The sequence below is a fragment of the Stomoxys calcitrans genome, chromosome 4 (assembly GCF_963082655.1).
Source record: "Stomoxys calcitrans chromosome 4, idStoCalc2.1, whole genome shotgun sequence".
In the NCBI taxonomy this organism is placed as follows: domain Eukaryota; kingdom Metazoa; phylum Arthropoda; class Insecta; order Diptera; family Muscidae; genus Stomoxys; species Stomoxys calcitrans.
In genome coordinates this window covers 107,755,697-107,780,703 of record NC_081555.1, presented here as the reverse complement: position 1 = coordinate 107,780,703, position 25,007 = coordinate 107,755,697, and the positions used below count along the sequence as shown (strand labels likewise).

Here is a 25,007-nt window from a genome sequence, read left to right as displayed (position 1 = left end):
ATGCTATCCCTTGCCGAAGTGAGCTTGCAGTCCTTTTAGCTATACCGACTTCTTTTCCATAATAGCAGCGTCTTCTCACTATCCGAATCTCCCCATAGTATTTTCGCCATCCAACCGACCGTTTCACAATTCCACAGAGTTACATGCGAGTTCGTAGCCCATGCTCATAACTTGGACTGGTTCGACCCGAAAGGCTTCGGGTTAATCAAGTTTGTTGACGGCAGTCCTCTGGTCTTCACCCAAAAATCGTCCGCTTTTTTATTCCCCCATACTCCCCTATGGCCCGGCACCCAAACCATGCGGATTGTGACATTCTCGGAGAGGGCATTAAACTCCATACACTCCAAGACTATTCGTGACTTTACCTTTCTGGTAGTTATTGCCCTTATGGCCAGTTTACTGTCCGTAAATATGATCACACTCGACGTCCTCGCATGAAAACCGCACCACCTGACGCATTGCGGATCTCCGCCTGCAGGACCGTATTATGGGAAGGCAGTCTAAAACAGATCTCAGTCCCTGGGTTCTCAATGTAGACCACCAGGACCACTCTGTTCTCTTGCTTTGATACATCCGTGTAACATGATCTGCCAGATGGCAATACTAAGTCACAAGTGTAGGAGGTCTCTGAGGGGTGGGCTTAGCACCCCTCAGAAAAGATTGAGCTCCCCACAGACTTTTAAAAATTTTATTGTTTTTGATTAAATTTGCTAATTTTATTGCTATTCAAGGGGTTTTAGGCCACCCAGGAAACTCTGCTGGCTTCGCTAAGGTTCCATCAATCCAAGACTGTGCCACAGGCAGCAGTGCCTTGCACTAGACCTCAAGTGTCGTCTCAGATCCAAGACTGTGCCACAGGCAGCAGTGCCTTGCACTAGACCTCAAGTGTCGTCTCAGATCCAAGACTGTGCCACAGGCAGCAGTGCCTTGCACTGGACCTCAAGTGTCGTCTCAGATATCCGATCGGAAATCTTTTCCATTCTTTTCAGGTTTACTTTCGTCGTCTCGATTATACCGCTATGGTATGGCCTGCTCCTGTCCTCCATCCATTCGCCCATTGCCTTAAGTCTCAAAGCCGCAATGGCTGCCTCACACTTAATATGTATGTCAATGGGTCGGATATCTAGAATAGTCTCCTGTGCCCTAGAGGGTGTAGTTTAGGTCGCTACGCCTATGCCAAGACAACATGTTCTCTGACCTTAGTGTTTTATCTTCATGTTGCACTTTTTTTTCCATCGCGTCCACCAAACTACTGAGGCGTAAGTCCGAGATCACGCCTAAGTATTTGACCTTGTCAGATATCCAAAAATCGTGAACAGGCAGATTTCAGTCTTTTCTGGGTTAACATAGAGGTTAGGTCTAGCCCAATCGTGTTCCATTTGCAAGACTCTTTCGGCCCTTCTGAATAGCTGGTTCGGATCCTTTCCCCTAAGAAACATTATTACGTCGTCTGCATAGCAAACGGTTTCGAATTCCTCCTCGGTTAACATCCGTAATAAGTCATTTATGGTGGGCACCCATAGGAGTGGCGATAAAATGCCCAACTGTTGCGTGCCCTGTGCCACTTTCTCTATATTTATGTCATGGGATCGACAATTTATCCATCTGTTCCTTAGCATATGGGTTATCCAGTCTCTAAGGACCGGGTCCACCCGGTTCTGGTCTAAGGATTGGATTAGTGTATTGGTCCGCACATTGTTAAAAGCCCACTCGATGTCAATGCACACCGCCAATATGTACGTCTTGGAATCGAGGGATTCTTCTATTTTATGCACAACCTCGTGCAGGGCAGTCTCCACCGACCTTCCCTTGACATAGGCATGCTGTTTGTATTTCAGCAGTTCGCTGGATGTCCCACCCTTTATCATGAGTTCCATGGTCTACAATGGGTTTCATGGTTTTGAGTAGGAAGAACGTAAGTCTTATAGGCCTGTAGACCTTTGGTGTCGCATAACTTGCCTAGTCGGGCTTGGGTATAAATACCACCCTTGCTTCCTGCTAGGCTTTCGGAGTATATGCAAGTCCTTGGCACGCCGTGAAAGAACAGGCCAGATGGGGCGCCAGATAGCTCCCTTCCTTCTGTAGCATCGCCGAAAATATTCCATCTGGTCCGGGTGACTTAAATGGTTTGAAGCTCCTCGAGTCTTCCTTTACCATAGATTCTGTAATGATAAGCCTTCGATCAATAATATTATTCCCAGATTCTGGTGTCTCCGTAAGTCTTGTCGTATCCTGTGGAATAAGGGTTTTCAGCAAAAGCCGCAACATTTCCTCCGTTGTCTCTCCTCTCACTCCCGTGTCGTCTACTAAAGTTTCAGTTCGGACATGGTTTTCTTAAAGAGAAAATTTTTCATCTTGGAGGCGTCATTAACGCTATCGACCTGTTCGCAGAAAAGCTTCCATGAGACGCGTTTTGCCGGTCTGATAATCTTATTGTATTCCTTGAGCGGTGTGTAATACACATCCCAATATAACGGCCCAATTTCCCGGCGCAAGCAGTGGTACTCGCAGACGAGCGTGATGGGATTCGTTGTATGGACCCCACTTACCCCAGAGTCAGCGAGCGGAATATAGGAATTTGTAGCTGAAACACTTGGAGCAATGTAACTTAGGCACCGGCTTAGGCTAGCTGTGGTCTGCCGTTAAATCACTCTCGAACCCCGGTAGACGGGATGACAGGACCTCAGTCACTTTTGACGAAATAACCGTGAGTGATCCGAAGAGATGCGCCTGATTATTCAACCGTAAATTTTTTGTGCATCCCCAGAGTGACAGCGCAAGGAGGAGAGCCATTCGCCGTATTCGTGGTCTTCGAGCCGATGAACAGCCATCACAATTTACCATGGGCGAAGTTACGAATGCCATCCGTGGCGCCAAATCATCTAAGGCGTTGGGCCCCGACGGAATCTCTCTGGATTCACCTGGAGTTGAGTACCTTACTACCGTTCTCAACCTGTTTTTGAACACTGTTATAGTTCCCTATGTTTGGAAAATGGGTAGAGTGATCACTCTACCAAAGCCTGGAAAGGACCCGAGTTTGGGGAAGTCGTACAGACCGATCTCCCTTCTCTCACCGGCAGCAAAGACACTTGAGGCATTACTTCTCCCGAGCCTCGTAGTAGAATTTCTATTCGCCGAGTATCAACATGGATTTCGAAGACTGCATAACCCAACACAAATTTCGAAGACTGCATAAGCCATCACCGCACATATTTGTCGTGGTTTCAATCAGTCCAGGCCATGTGATAGATCGGTCCTCGTGGCACTGGACCTATCGAAGGCATTCGACATGGTCAGTCATACCAAAATATTTGAGGACATCGCCAACACGTCCTTCCAGCCACGCCTGAAACGCTGAAACGCGTATTATATGTGCGGTCGCCAGTCATTTGTGGAATTAAGGGATAAGAATTCAAAACACCGTAGAGTGAAACAGGGAGTTCCCCAAGGTGGGGTGATATCTCCGGCACTGTTTAACCTCTACCTATCCTCCATTCCACCGTCTCCAGACGCCATAGAGATCGTATCATATGCGGACGATTGAACGATCATGGCATCTGGCCCCTCACCCATTGTTGACATCTGCGTTAGGTTGGATGACTACCTCAACGAACTTGCCTCATATTTCGCTGCAAAAAATCTGAGGATATCTGCCACCAAATCTTCAGCCACATTGTTCACTACAAATACGCGTGAGGTGAATACTGAGCTGACTGTGATGGTCGATGGAGAATTGATCATCAAGTGTCCCAAAATACTTGGCGTCACATTTGACACCTCTTACACATTCTCCCCACATGCCACAGCAATTTGCGATAAAGTCAAAAGTAGAAACAAAGTCCTCAAGTCACTTGCCGGCAGAACTTGGGATGCAGACAAAGAAACCTTGTTGACCTCGTACAAAGCAATTGCAGCGCCAGTGTGCTCTCGTCTGCTTTGTGACACACAGTGAAATAATATTCAGATCTGTCAGAATGCCGCCCTCCGCACTGCGATGGTCTGTCTTCTCAGTTCTCATGTGGACCACCTCCATCAGGAGACAAAGATCCTAGCAGTGCAAAGACATTCTACATGCTGTCTAAGCAACGCCTTTTGGGCTGTTATCACAGAGACCATCCAAATCATCATCCTGTGGATGGATATCTATCTGCCCAGAAGCCTTAAGGTAGATCTACATAATCTGGAACGTGAGGTTCACAAGAGAGAATCTCTAGATCAAGCGGCATATCAAGCAGGTCTAGGCAACATTCATGCAGCCACGGTAGCAGATGCGGTAAATGGCTACCAGGTGAATGTAGTCCTTGGAGAACGACCGCCTCCCATTGCACCTGAAAAAAATTGACCTCCCTCGGCAAACCAGAGTAGTTCTGGCTCAATTACGTTCCGGCAGATGCAGCCGCCTCAACTCCTACAGAGCAAGAATTGATGCCGACGTGCAAGATGTATGTCTCGATTGTAACCAGGGACCGCACGATACACCTCACCTGTTTAATTGCTTAGCCAGACCCACTCGACTCAGACCCAGATCTCTGTGGACGCACCCCATCTTAGTCACAGAGTTCCAGGGTCTTGATACTCAACAGAATCAAGCAGACGAATGATAGAACACAATAAACTGCTACAACAACAACAACACATCCCAGTATACTGGGTTGCCCAAAAAGTAACTGCGGATTTTTCATATAGTCGGCGTTGTTTTAAGGACATGCTCTGTTATAAATTCTGCGGACCTTTTTCCCAATTTTTGGGAATCGCTCCGGTCATCGAGGGTTTTTCTTGGGCTGATTTCCTTTCTTGAAGGGGAAAACTTTCTTCGAAAGACTCCATAGTGCAAACGTATTCCTGTTCATAAAATTTGCTCTTAAATAAAATTTCGAAGAAAATTTCTTTCAAGAACAAATTTCGAGAAAATTTTTTTCTAAAGACAACATTTCCAAGAAATTTTTCGTTAGAATAATAATTTCAGGAAACTTTCTTCAGAGTTTGTGAGAAATTTTCTCTCAAATCAAGGATTTTCAAGGATTTTTTTCTAATGACAAATTTTGAAAAAAAAAAAAATTAATTTCCAAAAAAAAAAATTTTTAATTAAAAAATTTAAAGAACTTTTTCTCTAAAGAATAAATTTCAATGAAATTTCCTTTACATGACATTCCCGTTGCTTATCTTCAGGGATTCATCACACTAAGTGTGATAAGAAATCATTTGGTTATTATTAAACTTCAATTTTTTTGCCCAAGAATGTTAAGTATTGCTGCGTGACGGTCATGCAATCATGACATTGCCACAAAGGAATTTTTTGAATTGTCCTTCACAAATCAACAGAATAAATTTCTCTAAAGGGCTTGGTGTAGTGGCAGAGGCGAAATACTTCAACACTCATTGCTACCAATTATTTTGCAAATGCTCAGCATGTATTCAATTGTTGAACTGTGGCCGATGATAACATTTGTTTGGCACTTAGTTTTGCTTAAATTAAAATTCTTCAAAGTTAACATTTCCATTATTATCGTGATGATGATGATGATTATCATCATCATCATCATCATCATCTTCATTGTTGTAGTCTTGCTCTTTGCTCGCTTTGACTAACTGGCCAAGTGATGAATGCTGTGCCGTATTGCCTCAATGAATCCATTTTTCGTCCTTTTTGTGGTACGTGCTTATCTTCTGTTTGGGGCATGCCACACAATTTTCGTTTTTTGTGTATTTCCTCCTCTTTGGTTATTTTAAATGGAACAAAGGGAAATGCTTGGAAAAAGTTAATCACAAGCCTGAATGACTGACTGGCAGACAGACATATACAATGTGATTGTCAAGGAATCCTGCTCTTGTTACAGTAAGCTAACCTTCTAGTACTCATTCTTCCACATTCCCTTGCGTACGTTAACAGAGAGCCTATACTTCCTGTCCTGCCCAAAAAAGAAAAAGTTCCTAAATTACACTCCATGGCATTGGAGTAGGACATTCCAGTTGTGCATCTATTGCTTTGCTAACCAGATCTGGGAATAGCAAAGTCTGCTAGTCGCAGAAGTTATTCATTCATATGTATACACGCAGGCCTTAACAAGAAAAATAAAACAATTTATAAATGGAAATTTTCAAACTGCTACAAAAAGAAACAAGTAAAAGCGTGATAAGTTCGAAGGGGCTAGAGCTTGGGAACCCACCACCATGGATTCTATTAAAAATTTTTATACAAAATAAATTTTATTTAAGGGCCTAATTTTATTCTACATATCAATCTTCTGTTAAACCAGCAACAATTAAAGCTTCTAGGAACCGATCAAGGATGACCGAGAAACCGGTCTACATGGGAGCTATATCAGGTTATAGATCGATTTAGACCGTATTTGGCACAGTCGTTGGAAGTGGTAACAGAACACCGAAAGCAAAATTTCAGCCAAATCGGATAAAAATTGCGGCTTGTAAGGGCTAAAAAGTCAAATCCGGAGATCGGTTAATATGGGAGCTGTATCAGGTTATAGAACGATGTGGACCGTACTCCGCACAGCTGTTGGAAGTCATAACACAACACTACATGCAAAATTTCAGCCAAATCGGACAAAAATTGCGGCTTATAAGGGTTCAAGAAGTCTAATCGGGAGATCGGTTTATATGGGAGCTATGTCAGGTTATAGGCCGATGTGAGCCGTACTACGCACAGTTGTTGAAAATCATAGCAAAACACTACGTGCTAAATTTTAGCCACATCTGACAAAAATTGCGGTTTCCAGGTGCTCAAGAAGTCGAATCGGGAGATCGGTTTATATGGGAGCTACATAAGGTTATAGACCGATGTGGGCCGTACTCCGCACAGTCGTTGAAAATCATAGCAAAACACTACGTGCTCAATTTCTGCCACATCTAACAAAAATTGCGGCTTGTAGGGGCAAAAGAAATCACGTCGGAAGATCGGTTTATATGGGAGCTATATCAGGTTATAGACCGATGTGGGCCGTACTCCGCACAGTCGTTGAAAATCATAGCAAAACATTACGTGCTCAATTTCAGTCACATCTGACAAAAATTTCGGCTTGTAAGGGCTCAAGAAGTCAAATCGATAGATCGGTTTATATGGGAGTTATATCAAGTTATGCACCGATGTGGACCGTACTCCGCACATTTGTTGAAAATCACAGCAAAACACTACGTGTTCAATTTTAGCCACATCTGACAAAAATTGCGGTTTCCAGGGGCTCAAGAAGTCAAATCGGGAGATCGGTTTATATGGGTGCTATATCAGGTTATACACCGATGTGGACCGTACTCCCCACAGTTGTTGGAAGTCATAACAGAACACTGCATGCAAAATTTCAGCCAAATCGTCCAAAAATTGCGGTTTCCAGGGGCTCAAGAATTGCTTAAATGCTTAAATAAGAATTGCTCCGTTTAGAGTGTCAAGAAGTATATTCTGGGGATCGGTTAATATAAGAGTTATATCAGGTTTTAGACCGCTTAGAATCGAATTCAGTACACCTGTTAGAGGTCATAGGAAAATAGGTTCTCGTGCAATATTTCAGCCAAATCGAATAAGAATAGCGTCCTCTATACGCTCAAGAAGTATATTTGGGAGATCGGTTTCTATGGGAGCTATATCACGTTCTGAACCGATTAAAACCATATTTGGAGGTCATAGGCAAAATTTCAGAAAAATCGGCTCAGAATTGCGCCCTCTAGAAGCTCAAAAAGTCAAGATCCAAGATCTATATCTATATGAGCTGATTTATGAGCTGATTTAGACCGCACTTGACACAGTTGTCGGAAGTAATACCAAAACGATATGTTCAAAATTTCATCTAAATCGGATCAGAACTGCGCCGTCTAGAAGCTCAAGAAATCAAGACCCCAGATCGGTTTATATGGCAGCTATATCAGGTTATGGACTGATTTTTGGATGTCATACAAACGGGATGACGAAACAAGTATACCCCCATCCTGGGATGGATGATATAAATATATTTAGTAGAATAAAAGTTATGGGGTTTTGGCAGATGGATTTCGATACTAAGCCACTGTGCGGCGTCAACAGATGAAACAACGGGAAATTAACTGGTAGCACCATCTGAACTCAAAACTCCACTAAATAAATATAGTTTTACCAATATATACCTCACAGTCTAATTTATTTTAGCTTATGTTAATATGTCCCTGGTTTTTATACCCTCCTCCATAGGATGGGGGTATACTAATTTAGTCATTCTGTTTGTAACTACTCGAAATATCAGTCTGAGAACCCGTTAAGTATATATATATTCTCGATCGTCGTGACATTTTATGTCGATCTAGCCATGTCCGTCCGTCTGTCCGCCCGTCTGTCTGTCGAAAGCACGCTAACTTTCGAAAGAGTAAAACTAGCCGCTTGAAATTTTGCACAAATACTTTTTATTAGTGTAGGTCGGTTGGGATTGTAAATGGGCCATATGGGTCCATGTTTTGATATAGCTGCCATATCAACCGATTTTGGGTCTTGACTTCTTGGGCCTCTAGAGGGCGCAATTCTTATCTGATTTAGCTGAAATTTTGCGAGACGTGTTTTGTTATGATATCCAACAACTGTGTCAAGTATGGTTCACATCGGTCCATAACCTGATATAGCTGCCATATAAAGCGATCTTGGGTCTTGACTTCTTGTGCCTCTAGAGCGCGCAGTTCTTATCCGAATGAAATAAAATTTTGAACGACGTGTTTTGGTTTGATATCCAATAACTGTGCTAAGTATGGTTCAAATCGGTCTATAACCTGATATAGCTGCCATATAAACCGATCTGGGGTCTTGACTTCTTGAGCCTCTAGAGGGCGCAATTCTTATCCGGTTGGAATGAAATTTTGAACGACGTGTTTTGTTATGATACTCAACAAATGTGTCAAGTATGGTTCAAATCGGTCTATAACCTGGTATAGCTGCCATATCAACCGATTTTGGGTCTTGACTTCTTGAGCCTCTAGAGGGCGCAGTTCTTATCCGATTGGAATGAAATTTTGCACGACGTGCTTTGTAATGATATCCAACACCTGTGGCTGGTATGATTCAAATCGGTCCATAACCTCATATAGCTGTCATATAAACCGATCTGGGGTCATATAAACCGATCGGGTCTTCTTGAGCCTCTAGAGGGCGCAATTCTTATCCGGTTGGAATGAAATTTTGCACGAAGTGTTCCGCTATGACTTTCAACAACTGTGGCTGGTATGGTTCAAATCGGTCCATAACCTCATATAGCTGCCATATAAACCGATCTTGAATCTGGACTTCTTGAGGCGCCAGAGGGCGCAATTTTTATCCGATTTCAATGAAATTTTGCACGAACCTGCGATCTTGACTTCTTGAACATCTAGAGGTCGCAATTATTATCCGATTTGTCTGACGGGTTTTGTACGACGGATCCCCTCATGACCATCTATTGGGTTGCCCAAAAAGTAATTGCGGATTTTTCATATAGTCGGCGTTGAAAAATTTTTTCACTGCTTGTGACTCTGTAATTGCATTCTTTCTTCTGTCAGTTATCAGCTGTTACTTTTAGCTTGCTTTAGAAAAATAGTGTAAAAAAAGTATATTTGATTAAAGTTCATTCTAAGTTTTATTAAAAATGCATTTAATTTCTTTTAAAAAAATCCGCAATTATTTTTTGGGCAACCCAATACATACGTTTTTATTATGGTCTAAATCGGTCTATTGCCTAATACAGCTCCCATATAAATCAATCTCTCTATTTTGCGTCTTGAGCCCCTAAAGGGCTCAATTCTTATTCGAATTGGCTGACATTTTAGACAGGTCTCTAACATATAATGCTATTGTGGTCCGAACCTGACCATATATTGATATCGCTCTAATAGCAGAGCAAATCTTTTCTTTTATCCTTTTTTTGCCCAAGAAGAGATGCTGGGAAAGAACTCGACAAATGCGATCCATGGTGGAGGGTATATAAGATTCGGCCCAGCCGAACTTAGCACGCTTTTACTTGTTTTTTTTTTGCATTTTAAGTTTAAGGCCAATGATGATTCATTATTATTCTCATAATGTGACTTGCCTATGAATTTTTGGTTTGATGGTATGAAAAAGTTTGAATTTGAAAGTTTCTCTAAATCCTCTTACATTATATTTCTTTTGTTTTTTTTTTGCACCTCCAGGAAGCACTGTTCCACCAGTGAGTCTGAGGGAAAGTTAAAAAAAAGCGTTAAAATAACGGAAATGTGACCAACCCATGTGAAAATATATTTTGATAACATAGGACGTTAACAAACAACAATAGAAACAGTATATGTAAATGATTCCATTTCCTTTTGTTACAATTTTTGCGACAGACAGACAGACAGACGATATTGCTGCCATTCCGATTGTAATGTCAAACAGGTGGTGACAGCGTATGAAAAAGCTCCCATACCAGCAAAGAACTCACGTCCTACTGTCTTGTAGGCAGTCCAAAATCATAGAAGAATAGAACGAATATGAAAAAATATGTGTCGCAGCGCAAAACGTGCTTTGACAGAGTTGTTTATGGCCGAGGCTGTGTGCGAATATAAAATGAAATTGTGCGTATGATTTTTATGGTTTAATCATTTCATCGTTAGGCCATGATGTATAGGCGCAATTTCCGGGTTATTTTTGGCTTTGTGGTAACTCTCGCAATTTACCACCTACTACCGCTGCTCACACTAACGCTACTTTATTCTATTGTGGTGTGGCAGCTGACAGTGCCAATGACAATGTTAGCGCTAAAAAAAAAACAGTGAATGAAGCCTATCCTGTAATCCCTTCACAACACAGAAAAGTAGATGACATGGTTAATGATGATGTTGTTGCTGTTTTGACGGAGCAAACTGATGTCCTAGAGAGATAGTCTTTTTTTGTTGGCTCATTGGCTTAAAGCAGATAATAAAGATGTTTGTGGAAGGATTAGATTTGCTTGTTTAGCTTCAGCTTCAGCATCCAACAGGACTCGCAGGAAATTAGATTACTGTCACTGGTGTATATTTCATTTAGATTAGACATTGTATTTCCCTTTTCTTTTGTGAATGTGCGTGAAGCACTAATGAGGATGAGAATCATATAATCGAGGCAAAAGAAAATGTAAAGAATGTTGGCGTATTATTTGTTCAATCATAAGTAATGGCGAAAAAAGATTTAGTATTGCACAGTGTAGAAAATCCGAAAATAATCGGAACCTTGAACTTGAAACTTAAATTTGGGAAAGGTTGGTTAAACTTACATCATTACTATGGGTATTTTAGAATATTCTTTTATCCTAGGGTAAACATGGTTGCAAATCCAAATTTGCCTATAAACATTTTATTAAGGAACAGAGACAAGCTTCTCGCAGGGAAAAAATGGCTAACTCGTCATAACTAGAGACCGGATTTTATGCAAAAGTATATTTTAAACAGATGAACCTATTGAAGTCCCGATTTTACACAATTTTTTTTATGGCCAAAAATCTTTCTAAGCTTTTAGGTTTTGCATACCCATATGCTAAAAAATATGCAAATTGCCTTATCCACGTTTAAGAGCATTATAGAACTGAATGTGTAAAGCTAACCAGCTTAAATTTTGATCAAATAATCAGTATTAATGACTGTCACAATAGGCTATATAAGGGGGCAGACCGTTTCTTCTGCCCCAAAAAATCACCCATACTCAAAAGTGTACCGATGGCACAATATGGGTCTCAACTAATAGGTATTTGGGCGTAGAATACGAAAATAATCACAAAAAGGTGTTCTATAGTCACTTCTTCTTCGATGTCCTAACAGCTTCTGCAAAAGTCGTTTGCTGGCAACCTTCAGTCTGTCAGCATGTTTTCCGATTAGACAGTGACCTGTAATGACGGACACAATGACTGAGACGTCTGTTCTAGCCCATGACAATAAAGCGGTAGGTCTCTTCAAGTCTAGATAAGGCGACATAGTTTTGGAGTGCTTACAACCTCCTCTTTTTGACCATCTATCATTCGTAGTCCTTCTGGCATGATCCTGAAAACTTAGCTTACATGTCGCTGGAGGCATACCCACAGATTCCAGTATCCCTGGAATGCGTAAGAGAGTTCCTACACTCGTAAGCTCGTCCGTTTTACAATTCCTTGATATATCTTCAGAAATTTCACCACTGCTGTGTTAGCCTTGTCCTCTGATTCCGCCAGGAGTTTATCCTTACAAGATTCGTTAGGCCGTGTCATGATGAGCTTCCGTACGCATCCAGGGGCAGATGAGGAAGGTGTGGAACCACTTTTCTCGGGACACTGGACAATTGCTGTGTGGACGATTCCTCCTTAGATGCTTCACTGGCTACTGCTGTCGAAGTATTTTCTGAGTCCCGTGCTTCCCCGCTACCGCACATCTTGGGCCCAGTTCTATAGCTATTAAGAAATCACCCTTTACACTCTGTCCATGCAGTACCTTCTGCACAGTTATCGCAGGGACCATCCAAATATCATCATCTTGTGGATAAACATCCGCCGCCCAGAAGCCTTAAGGTACATCTACGTCAGTGGCAGGTAAATACACACACACTATTACACATAGTTGTGTACGTGCACAAGATCATAAGTCCATGGGCTTTGAAACTTTACGCAAAACTAGCACATGTGCCCCACACTGATCTACATGATCTAGAGCGTGAGATTCAGCGCTACAAGAAAAAACCTCTAGATCAAGCAACATACCAAACGGGTCACGACAACATTCATGCAGACACGGTACCAGATGCGGCGAAAAGCTATCTGGAGAATGCAGTCCTAGGAGATCGACCGCCTCCATTTGTAGCTGCAGAAATTGATCTCCCTCGGAAAACCAGAGTAACTCTGGCTCAATTATGAACCATAAAATTAAGCCGCCTCAACTCCTACAGAGCAAGGCTCGTTCAAGATGTGTGTCCTGGTTGTTACCTGGAACCAAACTACGCAACTCACCTGTTTAACTGCCCAGCCAGATCCACTCGACCCAGATTTAGAGCCGTCTGGACGCACCACACCTTAGTCGCAGAGTTCCTGCATCTAGATATTCAATAGAATCAAGCCGACGAAAAATAGTGCATAAACACTGCTCAATGTTTGTGGGTTCGATTCCCACCATAGGCCTTGGCCTGTTGCCACTGTGGTATCACAATGGACTTCAATTTGCCTAAAGAGGGCCTAGCCATGCATTTTTGAATTTGACAGGTTGAATTGATACCCAAAGAAAATCAGACGGAAGTGCCAGGTATTTCTAGGGGTTGGACAAGTGCCTCATACATCCATTTGCGCTTGCTGGTCTACCGAAAGCAGAAGAATGTGTATCTGCTGAAAAAGCGCTCCACTCTTTCAAGCACTCTGGGAAGATCGAATCAGACTACATCAATTGAGACTCTTAGCAGTATTCAGCCGAGGAACATGAGCTAGTATGAAGCAAGGTAAGCGGCCCATAAGTACTTTAAGACGACTGAGGCTTTCAAAGTGGATGAGACAACCTGAAGTTCACAGGTTGAATTGATACCCAAAGAAAATCAGGCGGAAGTGCCGGGTATTCCTAGGGGTTGAACTGGTACCTCATCTATCTTTGCGCAAGCAGGTAGGTGGATCAGGTCTATCGAAAGCAGAAGCATGTGTATCTGCCGAAAAAGCGCTCCACGCTTTCAAGTACTCTATGAAGAACGAATTAGGCTACAGTAATTGAGTAATTGAGACTCTTGGCAGTAGTCTGCCGAGGAAGACGAACAAATACGAGGGAAGCGTAAGCGACCCATAAGAACTTAAGGACGACTGAGGTTTCCAAAAGGATGTCTCATCCATTTTGGAAGAGGAACATGATCGCTGAAAAAGAAAGGAGAACACCTTCTAACTAGAGACATCGATATCCGAAGTGAATCATGCAAAATCTTACCAAATCAGCTGTATGATCAGATTTTGACACAGGTGTTGAACCCTGGAGATTCTAGCAATGCAAACTATGAACTAGGGAGGGAGCATTTTGATAATGCGATTCACAACAGCAAGCTGTATTGATATCCAAAAAATATCGGGCGAAAGAGCAGTATGTGTTGTTAGTGATTGATACTTCCCCCTTTGCAGAAGCTGGTGTAAACACCTGGTCTACCGAAAAGGAAAACAATTCATCGTAACGCTACCCGCTTACAAATACTTTTAGGAGGTGGTGTCAGTTTCACGCAATGGAGACTGTAAACTTTAGCGCAAGTAGAGTTTAAGCCTTCAGGGACGAGAGAAAGATGGTCGGTAATCTAATCAGCCACCTTCTTACACCTAAGAAGTCATGAGGCACATATATAGGACTAGCTTGCCATCGGCATCAGCAGTGCAATCGGCGAAATTTCAAACTTCTGTTCAATGAAGCATATACAAATTATATGCTGGAATTATAGTGGCAACATCTGAATGCTGTTGTTGTCAGCAGCAGTTTGTATTGATATCCAAAAAACAATCGTTGTTCGCATTCTAACTCCGGCACTAGCTCGGCTAGGTGGGAAAGAAGTACCTCACCCAGCTTCATCAAAGTTGTGGAAAATTTGTTTACACGAAATGCATGCAAAATCATGGCTTCGATATTAGGAAATAAAAGGTCTTCCACGAAAATCAGATAGACCAATCAACTCCTTTTAAAGTGGTTGCTGATATATTAAGCATAATAAGTTGGCTAAGGCTGACTTTTCAAGATGAGGAAAACTATGATCATTGAAGATGGACTTCCAGGAGCACCCACCGCAGCCTAACAAAGATGAAAACAATGTCGATACAATCTCAGACATCCAGGAAGACTGTTTGCAGAGGGACCACAGTTTGACGTTATCCAGATGAACCTTACCGAAGTTCATTGACTTGGAGAGAATCTTTAACAATGTGAGCACCGACATCTTGATCCAATTTCCAACAGATAAGATAAGTCTTATGTGAGTCACATGAATGGCATAGGCTACACCACATTGGACGGTTTATTGCCACTCCCATTGGTGACGAACGAAGTTATATTTGAAGCTGTACGTTAAGCAAACGATTTTGCAATAATGCTAAAGGTTAGAAATTTGAGCTAAGCAAAAACCCGTTTTGGGCTAAACCTGACGTTTGAAGAAGAATGTTGGCTAATTCCACAACCAAATGATTTTGATATCCATAAGTTTAAGTATTTGTGATTTTGGATTATAAACTGAATGGAAGTGCCACATCCAAGAGCCTTCTAAAAAGGTTCATAGATGTGGAGCACTTAGTAGACTGGCTATAGGGTCGAAAGAGGCCTGAGCGCATTTAGTGGTAGACGGAGATTGAAACAAAGATCTATCTAAAGATATGTTTAGTATCAAAAATTTTCTATTTTTTGCAATTCACTCTACTGTGCATTGTTAATTTTAGCATAATGGTTGGATAAGTAAACTTTGTTAAAATCTCTTGTTATCAGATGAAACCCCTTTTGAGTTTAATCCTATTTCCTTTTGGGCTTCAAGTGACATTCTTATTTCCCTCTCAAAACTTACGATTATACAAATTATGTTCCCAAAAATTTCTTTTGTCGCTTTGCTAAACCTACAACAACTTATCCATAACACACTTTTCAACATTTCGAAGGACTAAGAAAGTCATTAATATATCCTTCATATTTTATGAACTATGCCCCTGTAATAAAAGGCAATTCTTCTTGTCGTAGCCATCAAATGATAGTGAGTGGCAGCAAACATTTTGCCAACAGAAGCTGAAACTTTTGTTCATTTCTTTCTTTCTCTTGGCTTTTTTTTTTTTTTTTGAAGAACTTTAACTAAAGGCCAAATTCTTGACATATTTCATTGAAAATAGTTTTTGCATTAAAATAAGAGCATAGCTCTGAGTACATTCTCTGTTTTCAAGTGTCATGAACTGTCGAGGGTTTGTCGATGTTATGAACACTACTTTCATCACGGCGCACTAGATGTGCAGAAAATGCCGTCAGCATAAATCTTCCCAGATGTAAGAAAACTATTTTGTGTTGTTTTTTTTTTTGTTATATGATTACTCTTTTTCCTTCTTTTATGTGAGGGTTTATTTAGTTTGAAGGTCGGCCAGATATCAGGGGCATTGAGTGGAAAAGTAGACTAATTCCATTAAAGGTGAATTATTTAAAAGTGAATAACATTGTTCGATCTTAAATATCAATTTTAAAGAATTTTCAAAGATATTGTAAATTTTTTGTTATTGAATTTTGAGGCCCATTTCCCACTTAAATGCATAGTTAAGGAGATACAGCCATTGAGTTTTCCAAGTGAAATTTCGAATTTTAATGGACTTTCAATGGATTTTTGAATATTTGGTTGGAGTCATGAATTAAGGCCCATTTCCCCATTTTAAGTCTTCCAAATGAAACTTCAATGTCTAATTGATTTTTGAAATTTTTGATTCAGTCACGAATTAATGCCTATTTCTCTCTAGGACGCATAGTTAAGGAGATACAGCCATTTTTAGTTTTCCAATTGAAATTTCGATTTTTGACGGATTCTCGATGGATTCTTGAAATTTTTGATTCAGTCACGAATTAATGTCCATTTCCCTCTACGACGCATAGTTTAGGAGATACAGCCAGTTTAAGTTTTCCAAGTAAAATTTCGATTTTTAATGGATTAATGCCCATTTCTCTCTCGGAAGCATAGTTTAGGAGATATGGCCAATTTTAAGTGAAATTCGATTTTTGATTAAATTTTGAATTTTTGATGAAGATAAGAATTAATGTCTGTTTCAATCTAGGGTGCAATTTTTAAAAGTTTTCAAAGTGAAAGTTAAATTTGGTGGACATTTGATAAAACTTTTAATATTTTGATTATTTTAAAGTTACTTACTTTACTTTACTTTTAATGGCTAATACTGAGGCGTAAGTATTGGTCTAATAACGCTCCTGTAGAGCCAGTGGACTATCCTCGAATTCAGGCCCCATTTCGAGGCTACGGCCCGTCTACATAGCGCCCAACATCTGTGAGCCTTCTCGGTACGGTCCTAAATGTGACACTTCCAATTCAGTTTCCTGTCCAAGATCACACCTAAGTATATGGAAATCGTTTTATTGAGAAAACGTGGTGCGTCAAATTGGCCCACCTCCGTCTTCCTCGTGAACAGGCATATTTCAGTCTTCTCTGGGTTAATATTGAGACCCCTGGATCTAGCCCAGTCATATGCCATATCCAAGATCCTTTCGGCCCTTCTGCATAGCTGGTTCGGTTCCTAAACCCTAAGAACTATTCTGACATTGTCTGCATAACAGACGGTTTCAAGTCCCTCCTCAGTCAGCATCCGTAATAGGTCATTTATGGTAGTCACCCAAAAGAGTGGCGATAAAATGCCCCCCTGTGGCGTGCCCTGTGCTACTTTCTCCCTTAATTTATATCATGGGTCCCGCAATTTATCCCTGAGCATATGGTTTATCCAGTCTCTAAGCCCTTGGTCCACCCGGTACTGGTCTAAGGACTGGATCAGAGTGTCGGTCCGCACATTATTACAAGCCCCCGCAATGTAAATGCAAACCGCCAATGTGTACATCTTGGCATCGAAGGATTCTTCTATTTTATGCACAACCTCGTGCAGGGCAGTCTCCACCAACCTTCCTTTGACATAGGCATGCTGTCTGTATGTAAGCAGTTCGCTGGATGTCCTACTCTTTTTCGTGGTGTCCACAATACGTTCCATGGTTTTGAGTAGAAAGGACGTAATGTTTATAGGCCTGTAAGCCTTTGGTGTCGCATAACTTATCTTGCCGGGCTTGGGTATAAATACCAACCTCATCCCCTGCCAGGCTTTCGGAGTATATGCAAGTCCTAGGCACGCTGTGAAAATATTGGCCAGGTGGGGCGCCAGATGGTCTGCCTCCTTCTGTAGTAACGCCGGAAATATTCCATCAGGTCCGGGTGACTTAAATGGTTTCAAGCTCTTCAAGGCTTCCTTGAGCATAAATTCCGTTATGATAAACCTTCGATCAACCTCATTATTCCCAGATTCTGGTGTCTTCGTAAGTCCCATCGTATCCTGTGAAAATTGGGTTTTCATCAAAAGCCTCAACAACATGTTCTTCGTTGCCTCTGCTCTCACTCCCATGTCGTCTACTAAAGTTTCAATGTGGACATGGGTATTTGGGAAAAATTTTTTCATCTTGGCGGCGTCATTAACGCTTTCGACCTGGTCGCTTTTATTTTAAGTTTTCGAACTAAAATTTCGATTTTTAATGGATTTTTGATGAAATTTCAAATTTTTTGATGGAGTCACTATTGGAGGCCCGTCTTCCCCTTAGAGGTGTATTAAAGTTAAAGATTTAGAGCCAATTTAAGTTTTTAAATACCATAATTATATGAAGTTTTTTCCTTCTTTCTTCTTGAAAGAACAATTTTCTTAGAAATAACATTTTCATTTAAAAATAATTTTTAACTTACCTCGAAATTCCACTTTGGCTATCAAATTCGATTTCGCTTTCGGCACTTGAAACTGTATCACTTTAATGGTCAACGACATTGTGAGGCTGTTGTTCTTTTTTGGTGTTTGGGTTGATTATTTGGTTGTGATTTGTTTGTTATTGCTTTTGATTTTGTTACTGGTTTGGTGTGTTGGTGTGCTGCTACTAAACAACTAAAAAAGGATTTGCTACAAATGTTGCTGCACAATATTTGTGTTTTATGTTTTCGTTTAATTTCGAATAAAGGTCCTGATAGCTGGCTGACTGTTCGGCTTGGCTTTGGGTTATACCACTGTCGCTGGTGTGGCTGTGAAAACTTTTTGTGATATTTGTAAAATATTGCTTTTTATTATTTGTTGGGTTGTTCCATTTGATGGCATTATTGTGTTTTAAACTGTCTCTCACAAGGCTTATTCAGTTCAAAACGATGGCCTGAAACAATGGCGAAAGAGAAAAACAGCAAAATGTACAAATTAGTTGATAAAAAGGATATTGAAGATAAAAGTTGAATGGAAATGACTTTCTTTGTTTTTTATTTAGTTTCCTCGAACGTCACTAGCATTCCCTGGCGTATGGCAAAATCTCAGTTCCATAAATCATGAATGTTGGGTAAATCTTGATTTTAGTTTTCTGGTTTTTTTTGTTCCATCAGAAAAGCTTTAACATCATATTCAGCATCTGTGGTTCTTAGATTTCCCTGCCTTTTACTTTTGTCGTGTTTTCTCATTTGTAATCAAATCGTTCTGTTGCCTATTTTCAAAATCTGTTTCAATTTGATTCCATTTTGTGTGTGATGGGCGACAATGGAAAGCTATAAAACTTGCATATTGTTTTGAGGATTTGAGCTCCAAATCGGATTAGAATGTTTCAATGGGGAACAATAAAATTGGGATTTTTGTTACTCTTTTACCTTTTTTAGAAGAATATTGAAGGAAAATAAACAGGGTGAAATAAATATTTGGACGTTATAGAGTGCTAAATGGATTTTAACGTTTGGGAGGGTATAAGTAAAATTTGCAAATTTTGCCCATGAACATTCCACTAAGGAACAGGGACAAACTTCTCACATATCAATGAGTGTAGTCCGATTCAAGTTTAAGCTCAATGATAAGGGACCTCCTCTTTATAGCCGAGTCCGAACGGCGTGCCGCAGTGCGACACCTCTTTGTAGAGAAGTTTTACATGGCTTAGTACCTCACAAATGTTCCCAACATTAGGAGGGGAAAACCACCGCTGAAAATGTTTTTTGATGGTCTCGCCAGGATTCGAACCCAGGCGTTCAGCGTTATAGGCGGTCATGCTAACCTCTGCGCTACGGTGGAGGGTATAAGTAGATCTCACAAATTTAAGTTTTTGCAAATATTTAAATTTACAATCCACTTCGAAGAGTCTCTTCAATAATAGGTTAGGTTAGTTAGGTTTAAGTGGCAGTCTGCCATCAGACCCAATTAGACGTTTTCGTCCATTGTGATACGCAGAAACAGAAGGAGGAAGATGCCTTCTAGTTCCTACCTTTGAACCATCCAGATCGCTTTAAAAACCGGAATAACTTGCGAATGTTCACATCCGTTAAATCAGTCAGGTTTTCAAAGAAATGAGAACCTAAAGTGAAACTCCTTCCGACTGCGGACTAGCAGACACACACACAGAAGGTGTACCATAGTCTCTTCTTCTTCGATGTCCTCACAGCTTCCGCAAAAGTCGTTGCTGGCAACCTTCAGTCTGTCAACATATTTTCCGATTAGACAGTGACCTGTCATAACGAACACAATGACTGTTCTAGCCAATAACAGCATAGCAGTAGACCTCTTCAAGTCTAGATTAGGCCACATAGTTTTGGAATGCTCATAGCGCGGGACACACACACAGAAGGTGTTCTTTAGTCTCTTCTTCTTCTTCTTTGATGTCCTCACAGCTTCTGCAAAAGTCATTGCTGGCAACGTTCAATCTGTCAGCATGTTTTACGATTAGACAGTGACCTGTCATGAAGGACACAATGACTGAGACGTCTGTTCTAGCAAATGAGAGCAAAGCAGTAGACCTCTTCAAGTCTAAATTAGGCCACATAGTTTTAGAATGCTCACAGCGCCCTCTTTGTGACCATCTTTCATTCGTTGTCCTTCGGTCCTGGTCCTGAAAACATAGCTTAAATGTCGCTAGAGGCATATTCACAGATTCCAGTATCCCTGGAATTTGTAGGGTTGTTCCTAGTCTCACAAGCTCGGCCGTCACTAGAGGCATATCCACAGAATCCAGTATCCCTGAAATTTGTAGGGTATCTCCTAGTCTCGTAAGCTCGCCCGCTTTACACTTCCCTGGGATATCTCTGTGGCCCGGCACCTAGAACAGGTGAATGTTGAACTGTTCAGTCATCTCGTTGAGAGATCTGCGACAGTCGAGGGCGGTTTTTGTATTCCCCTGGGATTAAATGGCTGCCTGGCTGTCTGAGAAGATATTTATGCCAATCGTCGTAATGACATTATATCTTTGCCATTCCACCACTTGCTTAATTGCAAGGATCTCTGCTTGATACACACTGCAGTGGTCGGGTAACCTTTTCGATATGACCAGTTGTAGATCTTTAGAGTACAACCCAGCCCATCTGGTCGTTTAGTTTGGAACCATCCGTATAGAAGTCTACGTAATTTCTGTTACCAGGGATATGGTAGTTCCAATCAGTTCTATCAGGAACAGTTGTACAGTAACTTTTTATTAAAAAGCGGCTCAGGTAAGATGTAATCCACACCGACTGGAACATCGGATATTGTATCAAGTATAACACAGTGTCCGTAGCCGCCACATGACCAATGAGAAAGCTCCCTTAACCTCACGGCAGTGGTCGCTGCAATTTGTCTAGCCACAATAGCCAGAGGCATTAGATGTAGCATTAAATTCAATGCATCAGATGGTGTCATCCTCAGTGCGGCTCTGATGTACAAACACAGCCATCCATCCTTTGAATCCGGTTAAGTTTTGAGCAGTAGGTGGACTTTTGAAACGCAGTCCACCAGACCACAACACCATATAGCATTATTGGTCTGACAACTGCAGTATATACCCAATGACTGATGGCTCTCTTGCAGGAGCCAGTGGCTCTCTTGCAGGTGTATAGGGCAAGAGGTGCCTTTCTTGCCATGTTGGATTTGCAGTTCAATTTCCTGTCCAGCAAAACGGGTATGTTGCGCTTTCTGTAAATGGAACATTCTCTCCACCCAAGGAGACAGGTTCCACTATGGGCAACTTGTTTCTCCTGCTAAAAAGAAAGAACTACTTCTACCTTGCACTGATTTATACCTAGACCACTTTCGGTAGCCCACTTTCATGTTGCACGTAGAGCTTCTTGAAGTATGTCTTATAGAGTGGCATGTTAGGTCTATTTAATTCTCTTGGTTTTGGTGGTGGATTGGAGTAGCCCAACCCTTTGCCCCGAAAGTGGATATTAGATTCATACTCTTCTCCCAAACTCCACATTTGAGCTAGATATTGCTATAGTCGGTATAAATATGTAGTTTGGGGGGAGTTTATGAGGTAAGGCGTCCCTGAAACACTTGGCCATAAAACAGATATCAGATTTGAGCTCCTTTTTGCCATAATCTACGAATATGCCCAGTTTGGGGGGTTTGAGGGGGCCCTAAAAAAGCCAGAAACGCGCAATACTCTCAAATTTCTTTTATTTGAGCCCCAAATGCCATTGGTTTAGGAGGAGTTTATGGGGTCAGACAACCTCCAAACACTTGACCTTAAAATTTGATATGAAATTAGTTTGAAGGGAGTTTAGGAGGCGGACCATGGAATAATATCAGCATCGTGCTAGAGCACGATTTTGTTTGAGCCTCATAATATCAAGCGTATGCGATAGATATTCCGGCCTTTGCGTCTGGGTCAGATCCTTACAAATTAATTTTTTTTATTGGTTATCTACTTTTAAAATCATATTGCAAAGCTACCACTTGGGATACCACATTTTTAAAGATCCGCAAGTCCTCCTGTCTGTCTGTCCCAATTTGGGGGTGAAAGGTGTACTCCACTACCAAAGACCTTTTATTGCTGTCCTATTCTATCCTGATCGGCCTTCATATGTAATTTTTAATTCCTTTTTTTTTTTTTTGGTAGGATAGGGGGAGAGGGATTGCCCTCTGACACATCCTTTCATTTGAATAAAATTCATTCTCGGTCGTTCTAAATGACAGTTTGGTGTAGTTTTTATTGGGAGGAGGGGGCCTTTCCCCTCGAGGCAAAGACCCAAAGGAAATTTATTTGAGTTCTTTATAGGGGCGATCTACATGTGCTGCTGAACAGCAGGATGTGATCCAGATACTTGAATTCTTATATCAACATTAGATTCGAACTCTGCTAACATAGACCTTTCTTTTAATTAACATATTATCCCGCTCAAACTACGCATACTATTGAAGGGTATTTAGTGGGTGGGCTGGTCCCAGATTCGGTTCCAAATGTGTATACCAGCTTCGTAGCCAAGTCCCAAAGACCTTTCATTAAATACCCATTTTGTGACGTTAGGCGTTCTTTCCCCTTTTGGGGCTGGGGAGACCCCGTAGACGCCATGGATCAAATTCTTATAACAGATGTGTACTAAACTTCCAAGCACCTTTCATTTGATACCCATATTGTCCCAATAGGTAAATATGTTCTGCTGGGCGTTTTTGGGGGTGGCGAGGCCCCTCAGACCCCTAGAAATAAATGTTTATGTCGGATTTGTACTCTACTTTTAAGTACCTTTGATTTGATACCCATATTGCTTAAAGCGTTAAAAGTGTCCTGGTATTTTTGGGAGTGTGGGACCCTCCCGACGCTCAGAGTGACATTTGTTTTGCCAAGTTCGTTCTCTACTCTTTACTACCTTTCATTTGATACCCATATTGTCCCAATCGGTAAACATATCCGTTCGGGTGGGTTTTGAGGTGGGGCGTCCCCCCAAGTTATTTAACCCCAAAATTGTACACCAATTTCGTGTTTTTGAGGTACCATAAGGTGGCGGGCAAGATCTCACGTTTTTGAAAATGGGAGTATGGGGAAGGGTCCGCCCCCATCGGATATCAAAAAATGTAATACCCTATTTTCAAGGGGGGCCATCTGTGGAAATTTCGTGAAAATCGGTTCAGCCGTTTTTGAGTCTATACGGAACAGACAAACAAACTAACAGACAAACAAAAAGTCAATCTGTTTGCCTGTTTGTTTGTTGTCTGTCTGTTTGTTTGTTTATTTGTATAGATTCGAAAACGGCTGAACCGATTTTCTTGTAATTTTTATAGATTGTGTAGGATGGTCTGAAAAAAAAAGCGGACCCTCCCCCTTACCCCAAAAGCAACACCAAAAAATTAAATTGCACCGATCGGGACAATATGGGATTCAAATGAAAGCTATTCGGAAGTAGACTATTATTTTTATAATAAACATAGGGTCCAGGTTCCTAGGGGGCCGCCCCGATCCAAAACTCCCTCAAATATGCATATTTGACGATAAGGATAATATAGGACTCAAATGAAAGGTATTAAGGAGTAAATTACGAATATGATCTGGAAGAGAAAGAGGCTATAGAATTTGGTTATATCGTTAGGGAGCGGATCATCCCCCTTACCGCAAAAGTGCTACACTAAATTAAAAATGGACTGATGGGGACTATATGGGACTCAAATGAAAGATAATAGGGAGTGGATTACGAATATGGTAAAGAAAAAGCAATGGGCTATAAAATTTGTTGATATCGCAAGTGGGCGGACCATCCCCATCACCCCAAAAGCATCACACAAAAATAAAAGTGGACCGATCGGGACTACATGGGACTCAAATGAAAGGTATTCGAGTGTAGAGTACTAACTTGATATTAAAAATTAGGTCCACATACCTATGGGCTGTCCCGACCCCAAAACCCCCTTGAATAGGCATATTGGACGATATTGACAATATAGGACTCAAATGAAAGGTATTATGGAGTAGATTACAAATATGGTCTGGAATGAGGCAATAGGCTAAGGTGTTTGTTGACATCGTGAGGAGGCGGACCCTTCCCCTTAGCTCAAAAGCACCACCCAAAAAATAAAAGTTGACCGATTGGGACTATATGGGACTCAAATGAAAGGTATTAGGGAGTAGATTACGAATATGGTCTGCCACTAGCAATAGACTATAGAATTTGTTGATATCGTAGGGGAGCGGACCATCCCCCTTACCCCAAAAGCACCACTCAAAAATAAAAGTTGACCGATCGGGACAATATCGTGCTCAAATTAAAGTATTCGGGAGTAGAGTATTCATTTGATAATAAACATTGGGTCCCGGCTCCTGGGGCCGCCCCGACCCCAAAACTCCCTCAAATATGCATTTTGGACGATAATGACAATATGGGACTTAAATAAAAAGCATTAGGGAGTAGATTACGAGTATGGTCTGGAAGGAGCAAAAGGCTATAGAATTTTTTGATATCGCAAGGGGGCGGACCCTCCCCCTTACCCCAAAAGCACCACGGAAAAATAAAAGTGGGCTGATTGCTACAAAATGGGACTAAAATAAAAGGTATTAGGGAGTAGATTACGAATATGGTCTGGAAGGAGCAATAGGCTAAAGAATTTGTTGATATCATAAGGGGGTGGACCTTCCCCCTTACCCCA

At 41.3% G+C, this 25,007-nt stretch overlaps 1 protein-coding gene across 1 annotated transcript in view; it reads right to left on the bottom strand.

Moving 5' to 3' along the window:
• Positions 1-25,007, bottom strand: part of LOC106081311 (otoferlin) — a 369,740-nt gene that overhangs the window by 214,960 nt on the left and 129,773 nt on the right. The window contains exon 3 of the mRNA XM_013243188.2: positions 18,359-18,810. Within this exon, the coding sequence (XP_013098642.2) occupies positions 18,359-18,437 (79 nt within the window). The 5' untranslated portion in view covers positions 18,438-18,810. The remainder of the gene's footprint in view (positions 1-18,358; positions 18,811-25,007) is intronic.